Source organism: Zosterops lateralis (assembly GCF_965231275.1).
Source record: "Zosterops lateralis genome assembly, chromosome: 1".
Taxonomy (NCBI): domain Eukaryota; kingdom Metazoa; phylum Chordata; class Aves; order Passeriformes; family Zosteropidae; genus Zosterops; species Zosterops lateralis.
This window is the reverse complement of record NC_139762.1, coordinates 143,163,372-143,187,136: the sequence shown is the minus strand read 5'-3', so window position 1 is coordinate 143,187,136 and position 23,765 is coordinate 143,163,372. Positions and strand designations below refer to the sequence as shown.

Here is a 23,765-nt window from a genome sequence, read left to right as displayed (position 1 = left end):
AGGTTGGAAGGGACCACAAGTGGGACATCTGGTCCAACCTCCCTACTCAAGCAGGGTCATCCCAGAGCACATGGTACAGGATTGCATCCAGGCAGTTCTTGAATATCTTTAGGGAGGGGACTACAACCTTTCTGGGCAATCTGTTCCAGTGCACATTCAACTGCACAGTAAAGTTCCTCTTCATATTAAGGTGGAATTTCTGTGCATCAGTTTCTGCCTGTTGCCTCTTTCCACCCTTGCTTATGCCTGTCCTTTCCACAAGGCTGTTCCTAACTTAAAATTTATGCATTTCTTCTTCCTTTCCCTGCAAATCAATTCTCTCTTAATCCCAAACTCCAGAAACATATTTAGCACTGTTTTACGTATGCCTTATATAAGAAGTGAATGTTTTGCTCCAAATCCCTTCAGACAGGAGGACCTGGCAACCATGAACAACTACAGCACAGTCAAGGAAAGGTGATTTTTCAGTCATCCTGGCAGGTCAATCCTCCACAGTCAAGAATATCAGCAAAAGCAGTCAAGTGCAGCTTTCAGCCAAGAAAGAAAAAAAAAAAGAAAAAAAAAAAAGAAAAAAAAAAAAAACTACGGAAAACATAGTATCAGAGCAGCAGCCTCAGTAAGTTCAGCAAAACTGTTTTCATATTTATCAAGGATAAAAATCAAGATACAGGAAGGAGGAAAGAGAAAGCACAGGAAAAAGACAAAACCAGTAATAATGCATGAACCAGCCTTCAAGAGATTTCTTTAAGAGCAGTGTCCTCCCTACCATGCCAACACGGGGCAGAGATGGGAAGAATCTCTAGAGCAGCTGTGCTCAGGTTTGACAGGTAGATGAAAGGGAGATCAGCAAAGCAGTACACAGCAGGAAGGAAAAGCAATGCAGGAGGACTCCCAAGCAGAAGGTGGCAGAACTCAAGGGCTTTTAAAATGGCTGAAGGCTCAAAGATCAAGTGTGACTTCATGACGTATTCAGGGGCTTTGTTTGCAACTTAGTAACAGGCCCACCTGTTGTTATTTTTAATAAATACTACTGATTTACATCTATTTTATATTTCTCAAAAATAGCAACAGTAATCACTAATTTTCTAAAAAATGAGATATAGCTTCCAACAGATTTCTTGTTAAACAGGCAATAGATAGCCAGTTTCCTTGCCCTGTGCCAGCAATAGTCAAAGAATTGACTAGTACCTCCTTGCTTCTTGAGTGCTGCTAAAAGGATGGAGATTATTAAAACTTTTTCATAAACTTTCTCATCTCCCATCCCTTGTCAGATACTTTGGAGGTGTGTAATAGGAGCAGATTTGCTTGCCATACTACTGCACTGAACTCTGCACTTGAAGTCATCTGTTCTACTCCAGCCAGAACACCCGTGCAGAAAACATGCATGGCAACGTTGGCTTCAAAATATATTTTAAAATTTAATATCTGAAAATTGCTGTCAAATCAGTTGACCTGTGCAAGATTTCAACTGATATGACAGGTATACTTAACATTTTTTAAAAACTTTTCTCCGTGACTAAAGCCATTAAAATTAATTCTTACTGTCTTGTTTTCTCAATTACTTATACTCTAAGCAAAACTTGTGGCAGAACCTACTAGAACTTAATTACAAATTCTATTTTTGTAGGCAGGAAAGATCTAGTCACACGCCCCCTCTTCCCCTTCCCATTCTCTTAGAGCTGACACTTCCTGTGCTGTCCCCTGGATGAACAGGAAACAAGTCTCATGTGCAAAATGTGCTGACATCACTCATCTGTCGTAAGGTAAGAAATCCATACAACCCATGAAGCAGGGATAACAGCACCCACACAACAGAGCCTGGAAAAAGCATTGACTGAAGCACTGGACTGGATATAGGAAGCACACAGACTCCCCCCTCCTCCCATCCACCTCTTTCCAGCAGACACTGAACTTCATTAAAGCACTGTTGCCTTCTACTGCACATTTACCATCCACACTTCACCAGGGGAATTCCAGAGTAAACACATACAGCAAGTGTGCAAAAAATGGATTTTGAAAAGTGCTTGTAACTGAACTGAGAATTTTTACACTAGCTTTATTAGCAGGAAGACACAATTTTTTTCTCAATTACACTAACTATGCAACAACTATAAGGTGTGAGGATTCTATCTATAGGAAGTATAAGAATTTCTGCTAGAAATACAAATTCACCAATACAAGTAAGTGATTAAAATGCTCCCTTACATTCACGTAAGCCTTTGTAGGAGAGGTGCATCACCCCTGTGCAGTGATGCCACTGCTGGTAGTCATTGCAGTGTCACATGTAAATGGGAGCACAGGAAGCCGCAAGTGGCAGAGTAACAAGAAACTCACTTTCAGTGTTCAGCTGCATAACCCACCAGGAGCACATTTTGAGCTGCAGGTCATCCATAAGTAAGTTATTTTCTTCTACACAGGTCAATATGATCTCTCATAGAAAACTTTCAAGTATTTACAAATACTTTGATAAAAGAGCAAAAGCGGACTTTTTTATCAGGCAGGAAGCAAAGAGTTCTTTAAAACTGTTTAATTACATGTTTCAGGTAAGCACAGACAATACAGGTAGATTTCCCACCACTCAATATTTACATTCTTTTCTCTAGGCTTGAGCTGTTCATTAAGAGTGTTTTTCAATCAACATCCTTGTCAATCATCATTTTGCTGCAAAGAAGAGTGCTGGAAAAGAACTATTGCAGGAAACATTCCATCAAGGCATGATTTTCTGTGGGGCTTTTCTCCTTTAAGAACTACATACCAGTAGTTCAAGATATTTTGGGAAAATCCTGGCTTCCAAGATGACCTGAAGAATGCATTGAAACCAAGCAGTGTGTTGAAGTCCTATAAATAGTTAAATCAATACCAATACATATGTTGTGGAGCTGAAATTCTTTCTTCCCTGGCACTGCCATTGCTGCATGGTTTCTGTTACGACAGTTTTACACCAATTTTGTTTTGTTCCTTTTTCATTAGCCTTTGTGCCTCTTTCTCCAGCTTCTTTCGCTGTTGTTCTGCTGCTCTTTTTTCTCTTTCTGCTATCTTCTGTTGTCTGTAATTAAAAAAAACATTAATTGCTACATGACACACACTCAATTTTTAGCATGGTCATACCTTAAGTTTCTGTCAATACATAGGTTATTATAACTAATAAAAACAGAATTTTAGTCTATTGTCATTAGGTTCAGAACAGTCATTCTTTTACTGTGCTGAAGTAATTTTTTTTTAGATTAATCTAGAATTGCAGAATATTCTGAGCTGGAACCCACAAGGATCATCAAAGTTCAACTCCTGGCCTGCACAGTACCATCCCCATAAATCACTCCATATGCCTGAAGGTGTTTTTCAAACAGTTCTGGCAAGTTGATGCTGTGACCACTTCCCCAGTGAAACTATTCCAGTGATCACCCTCTAGGTGAAGAACATTTTCATAATATCCAACCCAATCCAATCTAGATTTAGGCAGTAATATTTGTTCAATTATTCTGCAATTTAAAAGCTACTAGCTTCTCAAAGATTCGGAGTAAGTGAATCAGTGAGAGAATAGGACAATTGTAAGGCCTAGAGCAAAAACTAAAAAATTATCTCATGCTTTCAGCAGCAGCTTAAAAGTTTTGAGTTTTTGCTGGTTTGGGGGGTTTTTTGAGATTATCACCCATTATTGTACATTCTACCTGATAGCTGACAGAGCTTCAGTCTAGCAATACGCAGAGTAATAATATTTGCCACATTACAGTGGCAGATTTTTCTATTTCCCACATATCTGAACTGATGCAGAAGGGAAGAAGTGCTATGCATGCCAGCCAATGTATGGAGACAGTAAAGTTCCCAAAAGCCACATGGTGTTAATGCTGCTGTTCATGTACAGTTCTGAAGGGAGGGATGGCAGCAGCTCCTCTTCCTTTCCCCGGGATGACCCGCAGGACACGGAGCTCCCGCGCACAGCAGCTGTTCCGCGCCCTCTGCCGGCTGGGAACTGCACTCAGGTATGCCCAGAGAGAGACTTCGCCTCGCTTCAGACACAGCAACAGCCCAGCAAAAATACAAACAAATAGCTGCTATCAACTAAAAATGTGTGAGCTTAACTGCTTCCACTGGGATAAAACACTTCGTTGGTAATATAATGAAGTTGGAGATAGGTATCTAAAATTTGCAGAAGAAACTAAATTTCAACTAACTCAAGTTAACTGAAAATGCAGTTTATCATCTACTACACCAATTAATCACTGACTGGAAAACTTCAGTGCATCCCAGCCCACAACCTGCAGGGAAATGGGGAAAAAGAGACTACAGGAACTTCTCAGGCTCTTCAGCACTGTGTCTCTGCACGCCTTAATTCCACAAAGCATTTGATTTACTATATGTGCTCATTTCAACTGTTATGCTTATACGAAATTCACCAGAAAGGCCACAGCATGATCCACTGCTAATTAGCAGGACATGCTAATTCTGCAAGACTGATCACCACTCCATTACTACACAAAAATTATTCTAGTCTTACTGAGCACCAACAGGTACCAGACACAGCAGGCTAAGGTAGACCCTTAGTTCTTCTGCACTGATTTCATTCTCAAAAACCACCACTGGAGTATAGTCAGCATTAACACTCTGGAACATCAGGAGGACTCTGTCCTCTATTTGGCAGTCTGAAATATTTTACAGGCTTCTTTCAAGTGTTCACACTCATGCATTAAGTCACCAGAGTGGCCACAGGATCTTCAGATCATTTTGCAGACCAAGATGCAGATGCAATTCTAGCATTAAGAAGAGACTCCATAGCATTTCCTTACTACACTCTATTGAAAACAGAGCCAGGCCTGTCCAGTACTATACTTAAGTTTTATATTAAATGTCAGATGTTAAAGACACCAGTGATGTCTACTGCAAGTGAAACTAAACTCAGAAGGTATTTTCTATCAATCTTGCTAAAAATCAGCCAGAACTTTACTTGTTTACAGATAAACATTGTTTCTGTGTCATGAATAAAACAAAGGTTTACTTCACCCAGCTGGGATACAGCTTACATAATCACCAGCTGTACTGAGGGAGCCAGCCATAGCTGGACAAGTGGTAAACCATAGACAGCTGAAGTTCTGATCATGTTTATCTACTGGAAATATTTAGACACACATCCCTTCTATAACAACTGCAGTTTGATACTTTTTAGTGAGGCCAAAAAGAAATCCTATGAGAAATAACCATTTGAGCTGAACCCTTTCAACAGTAAAGATGATAGGCTGAAATCTTTAGGGCAGGTTCAACCAATAACATGACACTTGCAAAAATGAAAGCTCTTGTGAAACCCCCTTGCTATTACTATGTAAGAGATCTCTCTTCCTTCTAGAGCATGAACCTGACAGCTGGCAAAGAATGCTTTGACCATCCTGGAAATATTCACTGCACAAATTTTACACTCCAAGAATAAATTGGCATATACATACACCAGATAATTTTTAGTAGCTAATTCATATACAACAAACCCTTGCTTCAGAAAGTTTGAGTACTACTTTTGATAGTCCTAACATTATCTGCAATGGAACATGGCAAGGGTTAAGTAAATACAATGTAGCCTCTGCAGCAAGCAAAAGTAGCTGCTTCATTTCTCAGTTAAAAAAAAAAAAATATTCCCATTGTCCTTCATTTAAGTCTTGGCAGCCTGTACTCTAGCTATTAAAGATCTTACTGAGTCTACTGATATTCTTTATAGATAAAAGTACTATCTGTGGAACAAAAACAGCCTAAAAGCACATCATTCATATCACAAAGCTTATACTTCAGTACACAACCTGAAAAGCAAGGTATTGACCAGAATGTATACACAGATATCAGATAAAGTTCACAAAAATATTTGCATTACAATCCTATTCTCACATGTTAAGCTGCTGCACAGCAAGACTGACAGAGATAATAAACTGAATCAATTCTAATTCTGATCAGCACATTGAAATTGAAATGGTAACTTCCCTCTTGCCTGATTCCACAGACTGAAAAAGTAATTTTTTCAAAACTTTTAAATAAATACTTGATCAGAATCCTTTTTTCTTTTTTTTTTTCCCCAATATCTATCTTCCTTAGAATGATTTTTGAATATATCATGTCTTTTTTTAATATTATCACTAGTGGACCATGGAAGCCATTTACATGTGATTTAGTGAATAGAATTACAACAAGAAGCTAAAGCTATCTGAGGCTGGTTACCTGATGATGTAGCAAGCAATAAAGTTTGATACAACTGTAAGTCACTACCAGGTCAAATCATTGTATATGATTAACTTAAAATCTGCATCTCTTTATACTCCATACCCCTTAAAAGAAAGAAAAAAAAAGAGGACAAACTGAACAGCTGAAGTATTCACACTAACTTTGCTCAAGACCTTGATTTTATATTCAGCCTTATCAGCTAGTTTATTTAAGTTAGAAAGGCCTAAATTCTTCAGGGATTCCAAGCATATACTTATCACTTCACCTTCTACCCTGAACTATTTTTACCTTAAGCACATGTTTATGATACTTTTTATAAGGACATCAAGTGGTATTATACTTAACCAAGTAATGTAATCTGAACATAATAAATGGTTGGGATTGGTGGGGCATTGTTGGGGTGGGGTTTTTAGCGCTTACATACACGTGTTGATGTAGTGTTGTGTTGTTGCAGTGATTTTCAGATTTCCCCTACTATCTCATCTACTAAATTAATTAGATCCAAAATGTCTTCTGGTGAGTACCAGTTACACAGAGATTAGATGCATAAAAATAATTTGCCTCTTTCTTGGCACTTAACAGAAAGGTGTCAAATAAACAAATGTGATTCTTTCACATCAATATAACACTATGTAAAACCTTTACATAGTGTTATATTAATTTCAGTTACCTAAGAACTTCTTCTGCCTGCCAAGCAGCATCTTCCTCTTCTTCCCAGGCATTTGTATTTTCTTGCCAAGTATCCAGGTCTCCCAGTTCAGGCTGAAACAAAAGAGAAGTTATAAGCACACAGAAAAATCAGATAAAATACTGGTGTGTGACTGCCAGAGTGGCTCCTGGATGACAGCAAAGTTTCCTTAACATTTATTTTTAACCTATTTGTTTTTAACCTGAACGCTTCAGACTCACACAAATATGTGAGGTATGACAGTGTTTCTCATCTTATTGTCCATGTTTTTTTTTCCTCTGCTATAATACTGAGCTTTTTCAGTTGTCAAAGGGCTTTTTGGACAAAGGCAGGAAGGAAGTAGTGGAGGGTATTTTTAGCAAAAGGAAAATAAATTGAGCAGATTATATGAGTAGATAGTGTAAAAGATATCTGGAGGTTGCACGGACGAACCAACATGTACATCCACGTTTTTATGTCCAGTATCAGCTGAGTGACACTTTTACTCACTGCAAGTCCTTTCCTGAACTATTTTCATAAAGGACCGTGCAAGGAGGTGGTATGACCATTCTGTACTGCTTCCTGCCCGTAGCCTTTTGTGCACAATGTTAATCAAAGGAGAAGCTCTGTTAAAAAGGGCAAAGGGCAGGGGAGGGAGAGCATCTCCTGCTAACTGGACAGGCTGTTAGGCAACTGTACAATTTTTTCAAAGGCTAAGGAGCAAAAATTAAGAGACTGTTACATTACAATCCCTACAGAAAGGAAGGGAAAAGCAGAAGGTTAAAAATGGGTCCAAGATAATAAAGCAAAGGTAATTCAGAGGCTTTCAAAAAAGCCTTCTACTCTTTTGTTAGTAATTTACTGTGTAACATCCACAATTTATAGTTCATTGCTTTAGCAGATTTTCAAGCATGTGGAGCATATGGAAGCTTCTTACCTTTTTATCAAGTGATCTGTCAAGTTTCTCAGCGGAACATATTGGACTACTTCATTCTTCACTCAATTTTAAAACAATTTACATTATTCCCCAACTATTCCACTTACTCCCCACAATGCACACCTTAGGCAGACTATTCCTTCCCCTACAGAACATAATTTAAGTGACAAATACAAGAACAATACTTAGAGCATACTTACAGATTGGTGAATAAAAGGAATATCTTGTGTAGCTGCTAATCTGCTAGAGAATCCTGTGTTTCCCTCTGGAATCCCAAAATTTAAAGGCTCTCGTTTTTTAATAACTATCTGAAAATATTCAAAAAAAGGAAGAAAAAAAATTGGTAGCTCAAAGCACTGCACAGATTCCTTGGTGGTTATATAACTTTGTGTCCCATAAAGGTTCAGTTTACTGTGTCTTAAACCTGGTCAGGTTCTGAAAGCTGCACAGCCAAATGAACTTGTAAGAGAAAGATGTTAAATGCAAAAGACAAGACCTCCTCCTCATCTCCCCAACCAGCTTTTTCTTTAGTCACATAGAAACTTGGGACTGTATGAAGACAGAGAATGGGCACAAAGAATGACAGATCAAATAGCCACATCTCCCAGTACTCATAAAAGCTACCAATTATGTGATACATTGCTTGGAGAAATCCTGCTTCTGTGACAGGTCACTTAAGGTACTACTTTTGAGGACAGTGCTGTCTGCACAGTTGCACTGCACTGTTATGTGAGCTCTCTCAACTACTCCAACAATATATCTGTGCAGTTTCAATAGGTGCAAATTCTCTGTCAACATCAACTAGTAAAGCTCTGTACTGGTTTGGCTGAAAAACAGTGCTTTTCCCAAAACACTTGCCAAGATCACCCATCCCTCTCACTTGACCTTAACTCATAGACTTTGTTCAGCCTGCTTTGAGCCTCTGCTGCTTCCCAACGAGGCAGATCCACAGTTCCACTGTCTGTATGTTGGTACCAATCCAGAAAGGAAAACAGGACTTGACAATCTTACTGAGCAATGACAGACTGTCATTTGACTGAGGTTCTACTTCCAAATACTTGAGTATAGATGAGTGACAACATGAGTAGACTGTACTTCAAATGTCAGGGTTTATATTGAGATATTCAGTGGAAATAAACACAAATTCATACTGAATGGTTTTAACTTGGCCAAGTTAACAGGGATGTTCTTTACAGTGCCTGCAGTCATCCCTAGAGATACCTTTAAGCTAAACACAGTGTACAAGTACTCAAAACAGCACAGACTCTTCCCCAGTTTTGTTCTGAACCTGAAGCTCATTCTATTAGGCAAAAACTGTCAGTAGATACAAAAGAGAAATCTACCTCTCCCTAGTCCTCTTCTACTCCTCAGATTTTGAGAGATCAAAATCCTTAGAATGATTCAGTCCACAGGATCCTGCAGATCCTGAATGTTACAGAAAGCTGATACCAGCATCACCTCCAGTTCATAGGACCACAGGAAGATTCAGCTTGGAAGGGGCCTCAGGAGGTTTGTAATCCAACCTCCTCCTCAAACCACTGTCACTCTATGCCTGGTCAAAGTACTTAGGGCTTATCCACTTGAGCTTTAAAACCTTCTAGAGATGGAGGCTGCACAACTTCTCTGGTAACCTATTCCAGTACTTGTGAGGCTTTCTCAATTTGCTCAAAGACCTGTGAGTACCCAGCTGAAAGATTTACACATAGAAACCTGCAATCACTAGATTTTAATCAGCATTTATTTATAACCTTGATGGTCCTGTAGAGACGTCCTCCCATCTTGTCTCCATAGTGAAAATTGATATCTGAAGAACGAGCTACTTTGAAATACCAGTTCCCTAATTCCAGCCTCACCAATATAACTTAGTGAAACAAATAACTATTGTTTTCTCAAACAGCAGGGCTGCTCCCTCAGACCTCAGTAGAGCAAGACATTGAATGTCTTTGTTCAAATAAGGATATGTGACAAGTGACTAGAAGGTTCTCACATTCCTCTAACTTTCAGAGTATGAAACTATTCATAAGTTTCCAATAACATGAAGACTAAAGATGTAAACATGTGATAGCATCACACTTGTTAAGATCTCAAAGATCTTAACACTGAACATGATGCACCAGGATTTATTCTTATTTACCAACAGCACCTTCTGTAACTTACCAATTTACTTGCTTTTATTTTAAAGCAAGGAAAACCCTCCATAAGTATAGTTGAAATTGTAATACTTACTTTTTGAGTTTTTCTTATAGTTGGTGTCATATCTTTGAAATAATCAGGTTCATTTTGTTCCACAGAATTTTGCTGAGCAGCCACATTACCATTGCCACCTTCAATCTTCACACTTGTAGGTGCATCTTCATCCCATGAAGACCAGTCTTCTACTTCAGGCTGAATATAAGAATATGGTACAAGTTAATATTATCTGCAGTTATCTACAAGTTAATATTGTCTTTTTATATCTTGCTAAGATATATACTTAACACTATATCACATATATAATAGTATTATATCTTTCTTGGATATATACCAATCCAATTTGGTAGGTCTTGTATAATCACCCTGTTAAGGGATTAAGTCACCTAACAATTAACAATTGTTAGGTGACTTAATCCTAACTTTAACAATTACCTGCTTAGGAACAGATGAATAATCCACTGTGGTTGGCAAAGTTATTTGGTCTCCACTTAATTTTCGCCCTCTTCCAGACCTGAAAAAAAAATGTAGGATTCCTCCAAGCTCTGAAAACATGAGCACTAAGTTTAAAAAAAAACAAAAAAGGAAGTCTGAGAACAGCACTACTGAAAATAGTCATGGCTAAAACATTTAGTGCTTCAATTGCTTTTGTATTAACTACCGTCAGTAAAAGTTTGCTAAGCAAAGGAATTTCATCATGAATCGAAAGCTGCATTCACATGAATATCAAAGGGCAATTTACTTTTCTAATTGCAGTGAAATAGAGGAGAAATATGAAAATGGACTAACTGATCTGCATAATTCAGTCATATGTTTTAGATTGTCAGTGCTTATGAAGCAAGCACTCGTGATCTACATTTGCTAAAGAACCATTTCTACTGTAAAATGAGAAATTTTTCTATTTGTCTTAAATTTTAAGCTGTGTCTAACAAATACCTTTTTGAGCTGCCTGATTTGAAAGCCCCTCTAAAGCTGTTCAAAATCTAAACAGAGGTAGTGCAAGATTATGCAAGTCAATAGCTTTAATTCAATTCATGCTTCTACTTAAAGAATACTGTTTCAATGCATTTCAGCAACTGAATTTATATTATATATAATTTTAATTGAAAACAACACTAATGCATTGCAAATAAACCACCTAGATATTTACTTCATGACAACGTTCAAAGATCAGAATAATAACTGAAATATTCTTAGCTGACATACGCTGTATTTTAACACCTTACAACACAACAGAATGCAATTCAGGCTCATGCTTATGTTTTAGCCAAAGAATATATGCCCCTTAGCAAAGCAGTCAAGTAATTAACCTTATGTAGATTAAATTAAAAATTTAATATTTTTTCTTTATCTATTTCTGATGAGAATAAACTGGGAAACTCCAATTTCTAGTTTCTATGTGTTAGTTTTAGTATTAGAGAACATACTATCAACTAACTGAATTGCTTGTAATATCACCTCTATTGTATGCTGATAAGTGACTAGATTTATTTTTTCTACTCTAGACCAAATATTCTTCTTTAGGAAAGGCCAGGTGCTATCAAAAAAAAATTCAAGTTTTATTATAATTAATTCTACTCCCTTTATAAACTGTTCCTTTATGTTAAAAAGCAACAGAGGTGAGGAGTAAAGGAAGGTGAAAACATGTTCCCCCAAACACATTAGAGACTTCTGACTGACAAGATTTACTTGACATTTCTAAAGGAAACCCAAGCTAGGAAACTTCCTCCTTCAGACCTCTACAACATACATATCCTTAATACTATTTACATTTAATACTATTACAAGCCATCGGTTCTGCACTGACTTTCTCTGTATGATCTAGAAGACTGTGGCCTGTAAGAAACATTAATCAAGCCAAAATGGTTACAGTAAGAAGGTTGAAGGTAGGAGGAAAGAGCTTTTGTCACAACACTGGAACACAGAGCAGCACCGAGGAAGGCCACAGATCTCCACTTCTAGGAAGGGAACAAGATGGTCACAGAACAGCTGCTCCACAGCCATCATTAGATACTCATCACTGCTCTGAAGGCCAGGTGCCTCAGGAATTACTGCATTTGTTTCTCCTTACTAAATAAGCAGCATCCAGATTTTTCAGTTGGAGATAATGAGAGATTTTAAATGGAAGGAAGTTTCATCTCTTTTTATATTTACATGTTTTATTTCCTGAAAACTGGATTCAGGCATTCTGTTGTTTATCAAGAAAAGATTTAACTAAAGAAAGGATTAGTACTGTATGTAAGCTCTATGCTGCCTAGAAAGTTGCACAATCTCTACAGGCACTTGTTCAAATGAAAACCTAATGTAAACTATGTAGTCTAAGTAAGTACTAGCTCATATCCATTAAATTAAAATGCACACTTAGTTAAATCACATTTGCTAGTTAATAGGTTATTATTATATACAGTTATATAGAGGAGTGCATTACAGGAAAACAAAATTTATCAAACTACACTTTCCAGCTGACAGGGAACAGAAGAAATACCTGTAGTTAGTGGTCTGAATTACTGTGATCTGGTGACTTGCTTATGTGAAAGACTTTAAATTTTCATTTCTTCAACTAATTGTTATTCAACAAAGAAAGAGTTTTCTACTTTTTGCACTCTGAAGCAGTTTCTCATCTGTTCAAGATTATAGTTCATTCAGAAGTTAGAAAAAAGGATGAAAATCCTGTCACTACACTTAGAAAACAATTATCTTATAAATTATCTTTACATTTAGAGAAATGAAGCACCCACATAATACAGAAGTTAAGATGAGCTCAGTGTTTTGACTTCTTTCAGAACTTGAACAGCAAGTATTCTTAACTTAATTAGGAATTCCTATCACAGAACTAAGGTTGACATCTATATAACTGCATGCAGCATTAAAATGTATCTTTATGCTGCACTAGATGCTTCACTAGATCTGTTGTGAATTTACCAACAAGTCAATAGCTTCCTCTTATTCTTGGAATAAGTAAAGGTGAAAAGGAAATAAACAGTTATTTTGTGTCTACCACATATTCTGCATCTGCTTTAATCCTCACTGGGAAAGCAGTTGCCATCATACACAAAAAGAGAATACATTTCTCTAGATTGGTGTTTGTTTGTGTAAACAACATGCTGCAAGAGTGGCACAAAGCACAGTAGTTCATATGACAGCACAGTGCCAAGAATTGCCTCAGGTACTCTACTACTGTATTATTAAACTCCACTACTCCACATTAACTCTTGAGGGTTTTTAGACTGCTTCTAAGTACTACACTGCAGCATTCATGAGTCTGCAACTCAAAAGAATACCACACACAACTTAAAAGAGTGTAAAAAATAAATCATTCTTCATCATTAAAAATTAAAAAGTGCTACTTTGAACTTCAATCACTGCCCTCCAAACTTCTGAAAGAATCTTCAATAGGCAGAAGAATGTGAAGTCTCAGGCAACTGTTTCTGACAAACAAGATGAGAATTGCTTACATTTGTAATGACAGCCTGCTGACTGATGACAGAGTGGATGCTCCCATTAACTGAATCTCTTAAAACACAAAGTATCACTTGCTAAGTACTTTTCCAAAATGTGCAGGACAGCTTTTCTTCAAGTTTGACATGGAATAGTTTTAAAAGTCATTTTAAAACCCTGTTAACCTCATTCAGCTACCATACAACAAAACACACTCACAAATACACTACACAGACTTTTGGAACTCTGAACAAATACATATATTAAAGAATTAATTTGATTTAATTTTCATCTGTGTTGATTGTTTTGCAATTAGTAAAATCAGAACTGGTAAAAGTGGTGGCTGGGTACCAGGGGAAGAGCAGAAGTGCAAGAACCTGTAATTGAAAAATTGAAAAAGAAAAAGCAACCAAATTAAATAAGACTTGTTTACCTGCATATTAACCTTTTCATGAAAGAAAGCACAGCTGCCAGGCAAGTACAGACTTTAAAAAGTCGAAACTGTGTTATGGCCATGGTAAGAAACCCTCCCTGGAAAAGAAAAAAGTTAGATGCAGAGGATTATACATCTTTATACAGTACTTAAAGCCAATTACCTTAGTTGCTAATAAGCTAGAAGCTGAAACTGTGAATGTGAAACTGTATTAATGCAAGAAAAGAGAGCAGGTACCTGGAGCAAAGACGCCACTTGCCTACTATCAGGATATTTCACTGATGTCAATAATACAAGTATCTAATATATATCTGGCCTTTAAAGAAACAGCACAAAATTACAGATAAAGTCACAGTTAAAGACACTCTTAAAAGGGAAGTGCAGGCAATCATTTGCAGTGCCTGTGCAGCTGATCTGTTTCAGACACTACCAGAGACATTGAGCACTGGCAGTGCAAAGTAGAATAGTCATCAGAGAGAAGCTCTTGTTTGTTTGAGCATGTCTTGCATACATAGATTTTAGAAATGATAGATTTAGTCATTTAGTGAAACACCAAAATTAGCTGTTTAAATTTACCTCCCATTTTGATGGAAATGTATGATGAGAACACACATTGCTTATTTTAGAACTAGTCTCACTGAAAAATCATTATGGAAGAACGAGTGTTCATCCTGTGTGAACTACTGCACCAGCTAACCCACAGAGCTATTGATATCTCTATGCCTGACTGGATCATGATAGCAAACACAGAAAAGAAAAAATACATTTTTGGCTGAAGCTACTCCTGTTTGTAGCTATTTTTTCAGTGACAATTTGATAATCTAGAGAATTTATACCCATCATATTACATCATTCCAACACACCACCTCAAATAGCTACAGACTGACTCAGAAAAATCTGCTGGAATTCAAGAATCCCTTTTCTCTTCTACAGGTGAACATTTCAGAGTAAAGAATAAGAGGTTAGGTTTCACAAATAGCTTTTCATTATATACATCTACACTTGTAACAACATTTTCTGTTGCAAGTTTAACATACCTCCTGGTGAGAAGAGAAGGCAGCCCTGTGACATTTTCCTCAGGCCATGAGTATTCCATGGAAGGACAGCTTGATTTCAAATATGCTATGGCATTTAAATCACTTTCTATATTCCAGGCTTTAAGTTAGGAAGAGTCAGGAAGGTGGATCATTAGGTAGGCTGCTCCAATACTGTCCTGAGGATTTTATTAAAAAGGTACATAATGGGATTTGTGAGCTTCACGGAGCATAGAGGTATTTTTATTGGTGCTCATTTGCTAGATAACGTAACTACTATTAAACACTGTAGTAATATAGTACTGGAAATATTACTTTATATATTGTCCAGAACAGGACTTTCTGCTACTGAAAAGATGCTATTTAACCAACAGGGCCTTTTACCGCAAAATGGAAAGCTTAAGTCAGTAGTAACCACCAATTTACAGACTGCACTACTGACCTGTAGCTCAGGAGAAAGGCTTCACAGGACATGTATCACCTCTACCTCAACATTTGTGTTATCTTATTTCATTTCATGGGAGACTTGAAAATGTAGAGAACTTTATACATAGTTGGACTGGCTCTTCATCTAACAGAACTAGAAAGCATTCAGTTCCCACAAAGAAGCAAGCACATTGTCCAACATATTCAGCCTTTAGTTTAAAAGACTGCACCATCATTTCACATTATGCTCAAGCACTTCCTTACCTTTCAGAATGAGCAACATTGACAGAATCTAGATGACAGAAGAATGCACCAGTCAAGAATTTGAATGATTAGGAAATAATGGAAGTTAGTGAAAGAAGAGTGAACAGTAAGAAGATAGAAAGCTCTCTATCCTAAAGGTAGAAATTATTGCAAATTAACACTGAATTGGTGAAAGAAAATGTTATTTTTAGGAGAGGCAGTTAGAAGTTATGTGTCTGGGATTTGAGGCATGAAGAGTATGTGACCTGCTGAAATAATTACAATGGTACATCTTTTCTGAAAGGAAGCTTGTTTAGAAGCTCACTCCACTCTACCAGAATTCACTCTTTTATCAGCTTGGGGGGCAGGAGGGAAGGAGTAGAACAGGACACAATATTATCAAGAGAAAAGCTCTTTTCTCTTGTTCAGGGTATCTAACTGCTACACTGGAAAGTACATAGAGACCCTAAATTTAAAAAAACCTGCTAACTATTTACTGAGAAGGTGGTTTTAGAAAGCCACCAAAAATCTTTGCAGACTCAATATTGTTTATGCCTCAAGTCAAGGAACTAGGAAGATTACTAAGTGTGAAACTAAAACCAGAATAATGTTCAACTGTGTCAGCTACCAATATATATATTTATATGTGTACATATAACTGAGCCCAGTTTTCTACTCATCTCCATTTTTTTCATATATCAAATTGTATACTGTATTGAGTTCTCAACATAAAGTTAAACAACTCTGGCTTGCAGAGTCAGTGGACTTCACAAGTCCACTGATGACAAGAACTAATCACCAAAAGTTAATCCATTTCCCAGGTCATTCCCATATAAGAGTGACTACACTTCCAGTATCACCAGTGGGCAGAGTTCAATAGCTATCATTGCTCCCCATGACAATCAGATAACCTGCACCTCTCCACTTTCCATGTGGCAGGCAGAGACTTCAGAGTTACAATGAGACATATGGCCATTTAACATATTTGTGACAGAGATGTATTTCATTTCAGCTGAGCTAGAACTAAGTCCTTCAAAGGCTGGACTTTATGATCTTGGAGGTCTTTTCCAGCCTTAGTGACTCTATGATTTAAGACAGTAAGCACTGTTTTGCCCACCTCTTTTCTGAGCACTGACTGCAGTCTTCCCAGTAAAGCTCTGTACATGATGAACTGTCAGATGCACAACTTGAGTTTTGCCACCAATATGCTTTCGGCCAGCCACAGCAGTGTTAGCAATCATTTACCTTTAAAAAGAACTTCCCTCAATGTACCTTGTTTTTATACTGCTATTTATTACATGAAGCAGTATATATGTATTAATTCAATTAATATTATTTTTCATAAATTAATTTAAAACATAATCTTGAACCAATTATTGTCTCAAGGTAAAGACAAGTCAAGCATTTTCCCCTTTGTCCTAAACAGCACTTGAAATATGTGCAATATGTGCATTGTTGCTCTAAGAACAGCACTACCTGAAAAGTTAAAGGTTTGCTAAACGTTTTCAGTTTTGTTTGATGCCTTTTGAGAATGGGTTCTTTTGTGCTTGGGAGTTTTTTTATGTTAATTAAATTTCTCAAGATAAACCATTTTATATTTGGAAGTAATGGTACAAATACAGATGCACACAGAACCCTAATTTTCCTCAGTTCACTGCAAACTTAATTCATGCCATTTTACTAAACTCGTTAAGTGAAACAAGGTGCTCATCCTTTTCTTGTCCGTCTCTCTCAGACACTGGAAAGCAGCACAGCCATATATCTTCTCTTTCTCCTGGGAAAAAATACTGAACAGTGTAATGCTAAATGGCAGGCCACAACATTCTGTCTTTCTTTTCTTAAGCCTTTCCCTGATAAACAATCCCAAAAGGAACTACAACTGTATCAGCAGTCAATTATAACACAAGATGACAGAGACATAGTATAAAGCAGCAGTGCTACATCAAGAATCTTGAAACACTTGTTAACAGATAGAGGCAAATGCAAAACACTGGACTAAAATTCAGAAAATCTGGTAAGAGTTGTCTGCCAACCTGATACACCCTTCTGCATACCACACCTCATGCCTCAGCTTCCCATTTATAAAACTGGATAGATCTCCTTCTCCCACTACTGGAATAGCTTTGTTACATTTATGAGACTTAGGGTCAAATGAACTTCCATTACAACAGACATAAACAAGTAAATAAATCAAGACATGAATCCTATTGAATTTAATACTCGTGGTCAACTCAACAATTGTATAACAGACACCAAATGTGGCTGGAGTTTGACTCATACTGCATCTCATACTGCCTTGGTAAAAAGTCACAAGTGTCCACATGGAACATGAGCACAGAAAGGACTAAAACACAACAGTCATGAGATGTTAAACACTTCAGAGCCAAGTCAGAAAAATGAGGAAACTCAAACATTTTAGGGGCCCATAAAGGGAATAGAATGAAGGGAGAGAAAGTTCAGAATTTTAATGAACATTTTTACTTGGCTTAGAGCTTGCAACAGTGGCCTCATGGAACTGCTGGCACCTCTGACTTCACTGAGAGCAGCCAGCAGAGTCTGTGCTCAGTGGACTGGTTAGTCAAGTATGGTGCAATAAGACTCTCACTGTTTATCACTGCATGATAAGCACAGTGGCACCTGGAGAAACACTTCCTCTTTCATGTCTAACTGTACACACAGGTGTCACTTCAACAGGATTTCTACAGACAGAGTCAATTCTAAAATAAAGTCATTTGGGGGCACTAAAATTATTTTAGAAACTTGTTTTTTCCTAATGAACTCATCTTTTACTGTCACATCAGCTTCCTTTCATATCTGCTTACCTGTAACTCTGGAATGTAAACATGAACACACCTTGGAATCAGTGATTGTAGCCCATATTAAACACAGCCAGATAACCAGACAACGATGTCTAAAATAACCCATCTGAAACTGAAATACTCCCCTCCAATTTACATAAGGGGACACAAAAAAAGCTTCACCCTCCTAAAGCAAAGGAAGAAGTTCATTTCCTCGTACAAAAGACTAACATGGCCTTCAGTGTTTACATTTGTCAGCACCAAAAATCCAAACTGGTTCAGTAGTGCTTCTGTGTCATCACTAGAACAGCTGATAAAAGCCTAGCAGAGTTTCAGTGGTAAGGATAGAATTTCTTAAAAGTTGATCTTGTATGAAGTTCTACATAAGTAGAATGGCAGCACCAAAGATCAGAATTAGGTTTACAGGGAGATGGAATTTTATTAAGATTAGTAGATAGAGATAAAAAAGAGAGATAAAAAAACTGTTTTCAAGCACACAAACCCTCCTCCAAATCATGTATGTTGCAAGATGTATAAAGACATTTTGTATTTTAAAAAAGACAAGGATTCAAGAACAGCTTTCAGTCAGTTACTGAAAGATAAAACCAGCACTTCCTGCATTTCAAACACAGCAACCATGACTCCAAGGTTCCATTGCCCTCTTCCTGGTGGATTTGTTTAGTTTCTTGGTTTTTTCATCACTTTACAAGAAACATAATATTGGAACACTTGTGAGTGGAGGGACAAAATCCTGTCTTGACTACTGAGTTTGATAAACAGATATATTAAGTGGCAGCATGACTGAACCTTAAAGCCATACTATTATGGCACTAGGGAGAGCAGCAGAATCAAAAGGGAAGATGAGGAGGCATCTCCTCTGTCTCACTGTAGGTGATTGTGGGATGTTTGTAAAGGTACTGTGGTTTCAACACTGATGTTCCAATTTCCAGTGCAAATACCCTAACGAGGCAGTTGAAGTAGCAGGGACAGAAGACAGTTCACTCACATGAATCATGGGCAGAGCAAAGTCATCCAAGGCACTCAAATCCACAAGGAGATACTATCAAAAACTGCAGAAGATACTGAACCAGAACATCAAGGCAGAATGTCTGTCTCTCTAACTAAAGGCAGTAAAAATTGGTGACTGCTGGCAATGCCTGAGTTACTTCTAGACACCAAATACCTTGATGTGCAACATACAGAGTTTCAACTCTTTTTCAAACATTTTACTCCCAGAGCCATAAAACTCCTATAGTAATACCACTACATCTCACTCCTTCCTCTCCAAGAAACTGAATACAGCTACAGCCTCACTATATGTGAACTCCCAAAGCTTTCTGTTCTGAATTAAAATGAATTTTTCTCTTCCAGGCAATATTAGTTAAAAAAGAAAGTTTGTGCACTGAATGATCAGTTATTCTTTGACAATTCCTTACCTATATATCCACTGTCTTGTGAAAATCAGCATACAGAACACAGCTTGAAATAATACAGCCTTGTGGCACTACACTACAACTTCACCTTTGCAACTAGCCTTCTACATAATGTACTAATTCACATAACTCACTTCACAAAACCGAAGTTCTCAGACACAGAACCAGAGTTTAAGAGACTCCAGTTCCATTCCAGTCCTTATTTGCCATCCTGGACCTAAGTTTCCTGTAACTACACGGAGTGCCAGAGACAACAAATTAACACACACATTGTCACTGCTACAAAATCATCTTGCAATGCCTGTCTTGACGAAAAGCAGCTATTTACAAACAATGACACTACAAGATGGCCTAAAAATTTCTCTGAGTATTTCCCCAGAGCTATAAAGCAGCAAGCTATGCCATTTTTCATTAAACGTGCAATTCAGGCACTTACACTGTGAATTCATGACCAAAAAGCAGTTCCCTACCATTCCAGCCAAGCCAAGCCTTGGACATTATTAGAGACAGCACGGAAGCCAGAAAGTAGCACTTAATTTTCCTGTGAGGTGTTAGAGATCCTCAAGTATTTAAAAGCGTGCTAAGAAATTTTCACACTATGTGTTATCAAATTTGCCCGTCGGCGTACACAGTAGGTAAACACAAGTAATGCCGTCCCACACTGACAGAACGTGTGCCCTCGCCCTTGCCCAGGGGGTGCCAAGCCCCTCAGTCCCCAAACGCTGCCTTATGCACCGCTCCGCCACTTTAGTCCTTCGCGGCCCACGATATCCCCCGGCCTGGCCCCGCGGGCGACTCTGCCCGGGGGGAGGCGCCGAGGCCGGGCCCTGCCCGCCCGGCACGGGGGAAGCGGCGCAGGAACGGCCCCTCCCCGCTCACCTGCCCCGGGCCGGGGGAGGCCTCGCCGGGGGTCGCGGGGCTCCAGGGGCCGAGGCGGCCGCTCCCGCAGCCTCCGGCAGCCCCTCATCCAGAGCCGGGCCCGCGCCGCTCCTCCGCCGCCCCGAGCGCCGCCATCTCGAGCCCGTCACCCGGGAGACGCGCCCGCCCCTTCCGGCACCTCTGATCCGCCCGCCTTCCTCCCGCCTTCTTCCCGCTTTCCTCCCGCCCGCCTTCTTCCCGCCCTCCTCCCCCTCCTCCCCCGCCCGCAGTGGCCGGGCGGGTCTCGGCCGCCTCTTTGCCCCTCAGGGAAATGGGAGAAAGCGGCGTTGGACTTTAACCGCCTCGGGTTGCTGCACGCCTGGCAGTAAATGTGTTCCTCTGTGGGTGCTGGGCTGTAAATTCGGGTGTTGCTAGGAAGTAAATATTGCTGAAGTCGCTTCTGAGAGATGCAGCCCCAGTTTGTTCACCAGCTGCTTGGCTATTTTGATGGCTGGTTAAGTGATGGTAAGGTTAATGTGAGGCATTCCAGAGCTCTGTGTGAGGTAAAGGAGGGGTAATTGTCTCTTTCTCCCATGGAAATCCAGTCAGTTCTAGAGCAGCACTAATACAGCACTTCTTTCAACTCAACTCCGAGCTGCAGCACTCACTTCTTTATGTGCTCTTTATCTTCCCCTCAAGACTTTCTGTTCGGCCCCTGGGTTTACTCAGCTGCCGTGTGTGTTAGGCCGTAAGGAGATGGATGACAGGACGGTGGGTCTCGTGAGGAGGCACTGCTATCAGATACAGCTCCTTCATTTCCCTTTTCCCCTGTCCTAAGAGCCACCATGACTGCATTTCCACAACTCCTCATCAGGCAGCAGGCCCCAAAGGGACGAGGAGCTAAACATGATATATCTGACCATGGGCCCTGCCAGCCAGGGCGTGAGCAGAGTGATCTGGGTCAGAGTCCAGACCACCAGGGAAGTGTCTGGTGATGAGGCAGATCTGAAGACAAGCCAGTGAGTCTGCACTGTTCCAAGATCAGCAGAGTCCATAGCAAGTTGTCGTGGTTTGAAAGCAAAACGAGTGAGAGGCTCCAAGTCAGAAATATAATTTAATAAGAAGAAAGGTAAAAAGGTAAGAGTAGAATAAAATAAATGCAATAACACAAAGGACCACTGACAGAGTCAGAATACAACCTGAGCAGGATGGTGGAAGCAGTCCAGGTGAGGTGCTCTTCCTGAAGCAGTGATCCTGTAGAAAGGTCCCGTAGCCCTGCTCCTCTGGGAATCCAGTGGATAAGTGCCATTTGCACTGTCCCACATACCAGCTTATATCCAGGTGAGAATGCTTGGCTCCTCCCCCTGGGCAGAGCATCTCACAATGGGATGAGGAATTGTGAAGTGGGTCCTTGATGGCCCATTAAACAGAGATAACCCCTGGAGGGAGTTACCTGTGAGTCATGGGCAAGGCGTTGATGGGCCATTAGCAGAAGACAGCCCAAATGTCATTAGCAGAAGACACCCCAAAGGCCATTAGCAGAAGAGGCAGGGGGCTTGGGAAAACACTATCCCACCTGGTTTCAACAGTTCATGAAGATGGTGATAGAATAAATACTTTGTGTACATCCTACACTGCAAACCGGGACACATGTCTAAGGGTGGCAAAGAGAGATTCAGTTGCATTCCACATCAAGCAAAGCAGTCACTTTCAAATAAGTTACGACACTGTGATCTTCATCACATGGCAGCAAAGATTGAGTTACTGCAAATTACATCTTCTGGTTGAACATTTCAAGAAACAGGCCCATGGGAAACAAAACTAGAAAAGAACAATGAAAAGTAAGTTGTTTCCTGTATGATAAGGTGTCTTTATTGGATGCAGCGCTTGCAGTTTAGAAAGAACAGGCAAGGCACTGGAAAGCACTGGAAAGGTGGAGTTGCTGTGGAAGGCCATGGTTGGATCTTTCCTCAGTCTCGCACTTATTTTCTAACCTGAAGTACTTGGGCCTATTTTTTTTCAGATTCTTTTCATGTTACTGTTTTTTTCCCTTTCTTTGAGTACTGCTCTATGTTTTTGGATCAGAGAAGAGCAGGAATTACACCCAGTATTCAAGGCAGAAGCACAGTCCAATTAATGACTTCTTTCCTTGTAATTCGTGTCTCTCTTTTGTTTTGCTTTGCTGGGGAAATGAGACAGCAGATAAACTAAGTATTGTTGAAAGTGGTGCTGTTGAACACTGAATACTGTTTTCACAGTGTTAAGTATATAGATCCCAGGCTCTGTGTTCTGATTGTTAACATCTACATCCACTGGATAATTTTATGGGTAAGATTAGGATTTTTTTCTGTGTTTACGTTACAGAAATCTACAGTAAATTTCCCCTGCCTGTGAACTCAGCACTGTGGGGCTGTAAGCCCATTCCCTCAGTCAGTTCTATCGTTACTCTCAGAAACTTTGTACTAACATTATACTTTACACTTTTGCATCTTTTTTCAGATCATTTCTCATGAATTAATTAGCTTTAATTTCAGTGCTATGTGTGCTGAAGTAATGCATACATTCCAAAATGGAATGGGAATATAGTTGGTCTTCAGTAATGTCTCTGTTGCCTAAGACCACTCTTCCTCCCACATTACAGGACCCTGTCTTGAGGAGTTTCCAATCTAATAATGAAGAATTTCAATATAAAAAAAACCTGGTTTGAGTACTTTAGTGTCTGTTGTAAATTAGAAGAGCATTAACTAAATTGTTCCTTGTAAGAGAATAATTTTTAGAATAAAGAAATAACTTTCCAGTAGCTATTTCTTAAACATGCACAGAAAAACATCTTGTTTTATTAAAATTTGAGTGAAGACATTTATGTCAGGGGAATGTTATGTTTTTTTGTCATCTTCCAGTTTCACTACCAAAACAAGATGGCTGTCTTAGTGATTTGAGTCAGGTTGGCTGTCTCTGACTATCTAATCATAACAAATACTAATAGAATTAAATATTCATTTTAAGCGGTGATAAATAAGATTTTCCAAGGTAAGCCTGTTTCATCAGTGACCTCCCTGTCTTTATGCTGAGGTACCTTTCTTGTTCCTGCTTTTCTCATTTTCTGCCTTTGC

The 23,765-nt window shown here is 39.0% G+C and overlaps 1 protein-coding gene across 2 annotated transcripts; it reads right to left on the bottom strand.

The window, feature by feature from the left end:
• Positions 1 to 2,039: 2,039 nt before the first annotated feature.
• On the bottom strand, positions 2,040 to 20,809 carry EBAG9 (estrogen receptor binding site associated antigen 9). 2 transcript variants are annotated; one of them, XM_083881086.1, is made up of 7 exons: positions 20,674 to 20,809; positions 13,861 to 13,958; positions 10,425 to 10,503; positions 10,026 to 10,184; positions 8,000 to 8,107; positions 6,866 to 6,957; positions 2,040 to 3,046 (listed from the first exon to the last, which is right to left on the bottom strand). In XM_083881086.1, exons 2-7 carry the CDS (start codon positions 13,941 to 13,943, stop codon positions 2,926 to 2,928), a joined length of 642 nt encoding a protein of 213 aa, XP_083737212.1. In that variant the 5' UTR covers positions 13,944 to 13,958; positions 20,674 to 20,809; the 3' UTR covers positions 2,040 to 2,925. The 2 variants fall into 2 exon arrangements, with proteins under 2 accessions (XP_083737212.1, XP_083737211.1); XM_083881085.1 differs by lacking the exon at positions 20,674 to 20,809 and adding an exon at positions 14,898 to 15,021.
• Between the last annotated feature and the right edge of the window lie 2,956 nt (positions 20,810 to 23,765).

Bases quoted from the DNA above. Each gene is read 5' to 3' on its own strand.
- EBAG9 (XM_083881086.1), bottom strand. From the start codon at position 13,943: ATGGCCATAACACAGTTTCGACTTTTTAAAGTCTGTACTTGCCTGGCA. The intron at 10,504-13,860 runs GTAAACAAGTCT...TTTTTTTTTCAG, and splicing joins ATGAAAAGGTTAATATGCAG to GTCTGGAAGAGGGCGAAAAT. The intron at 10,185-10,424 runs GTAATTGTTAAA...TCTTATATTCAG, and splicing joins ATTCATCTGTTCCTAAGCAG to CCTGAAGTAGAAGACTGGTC.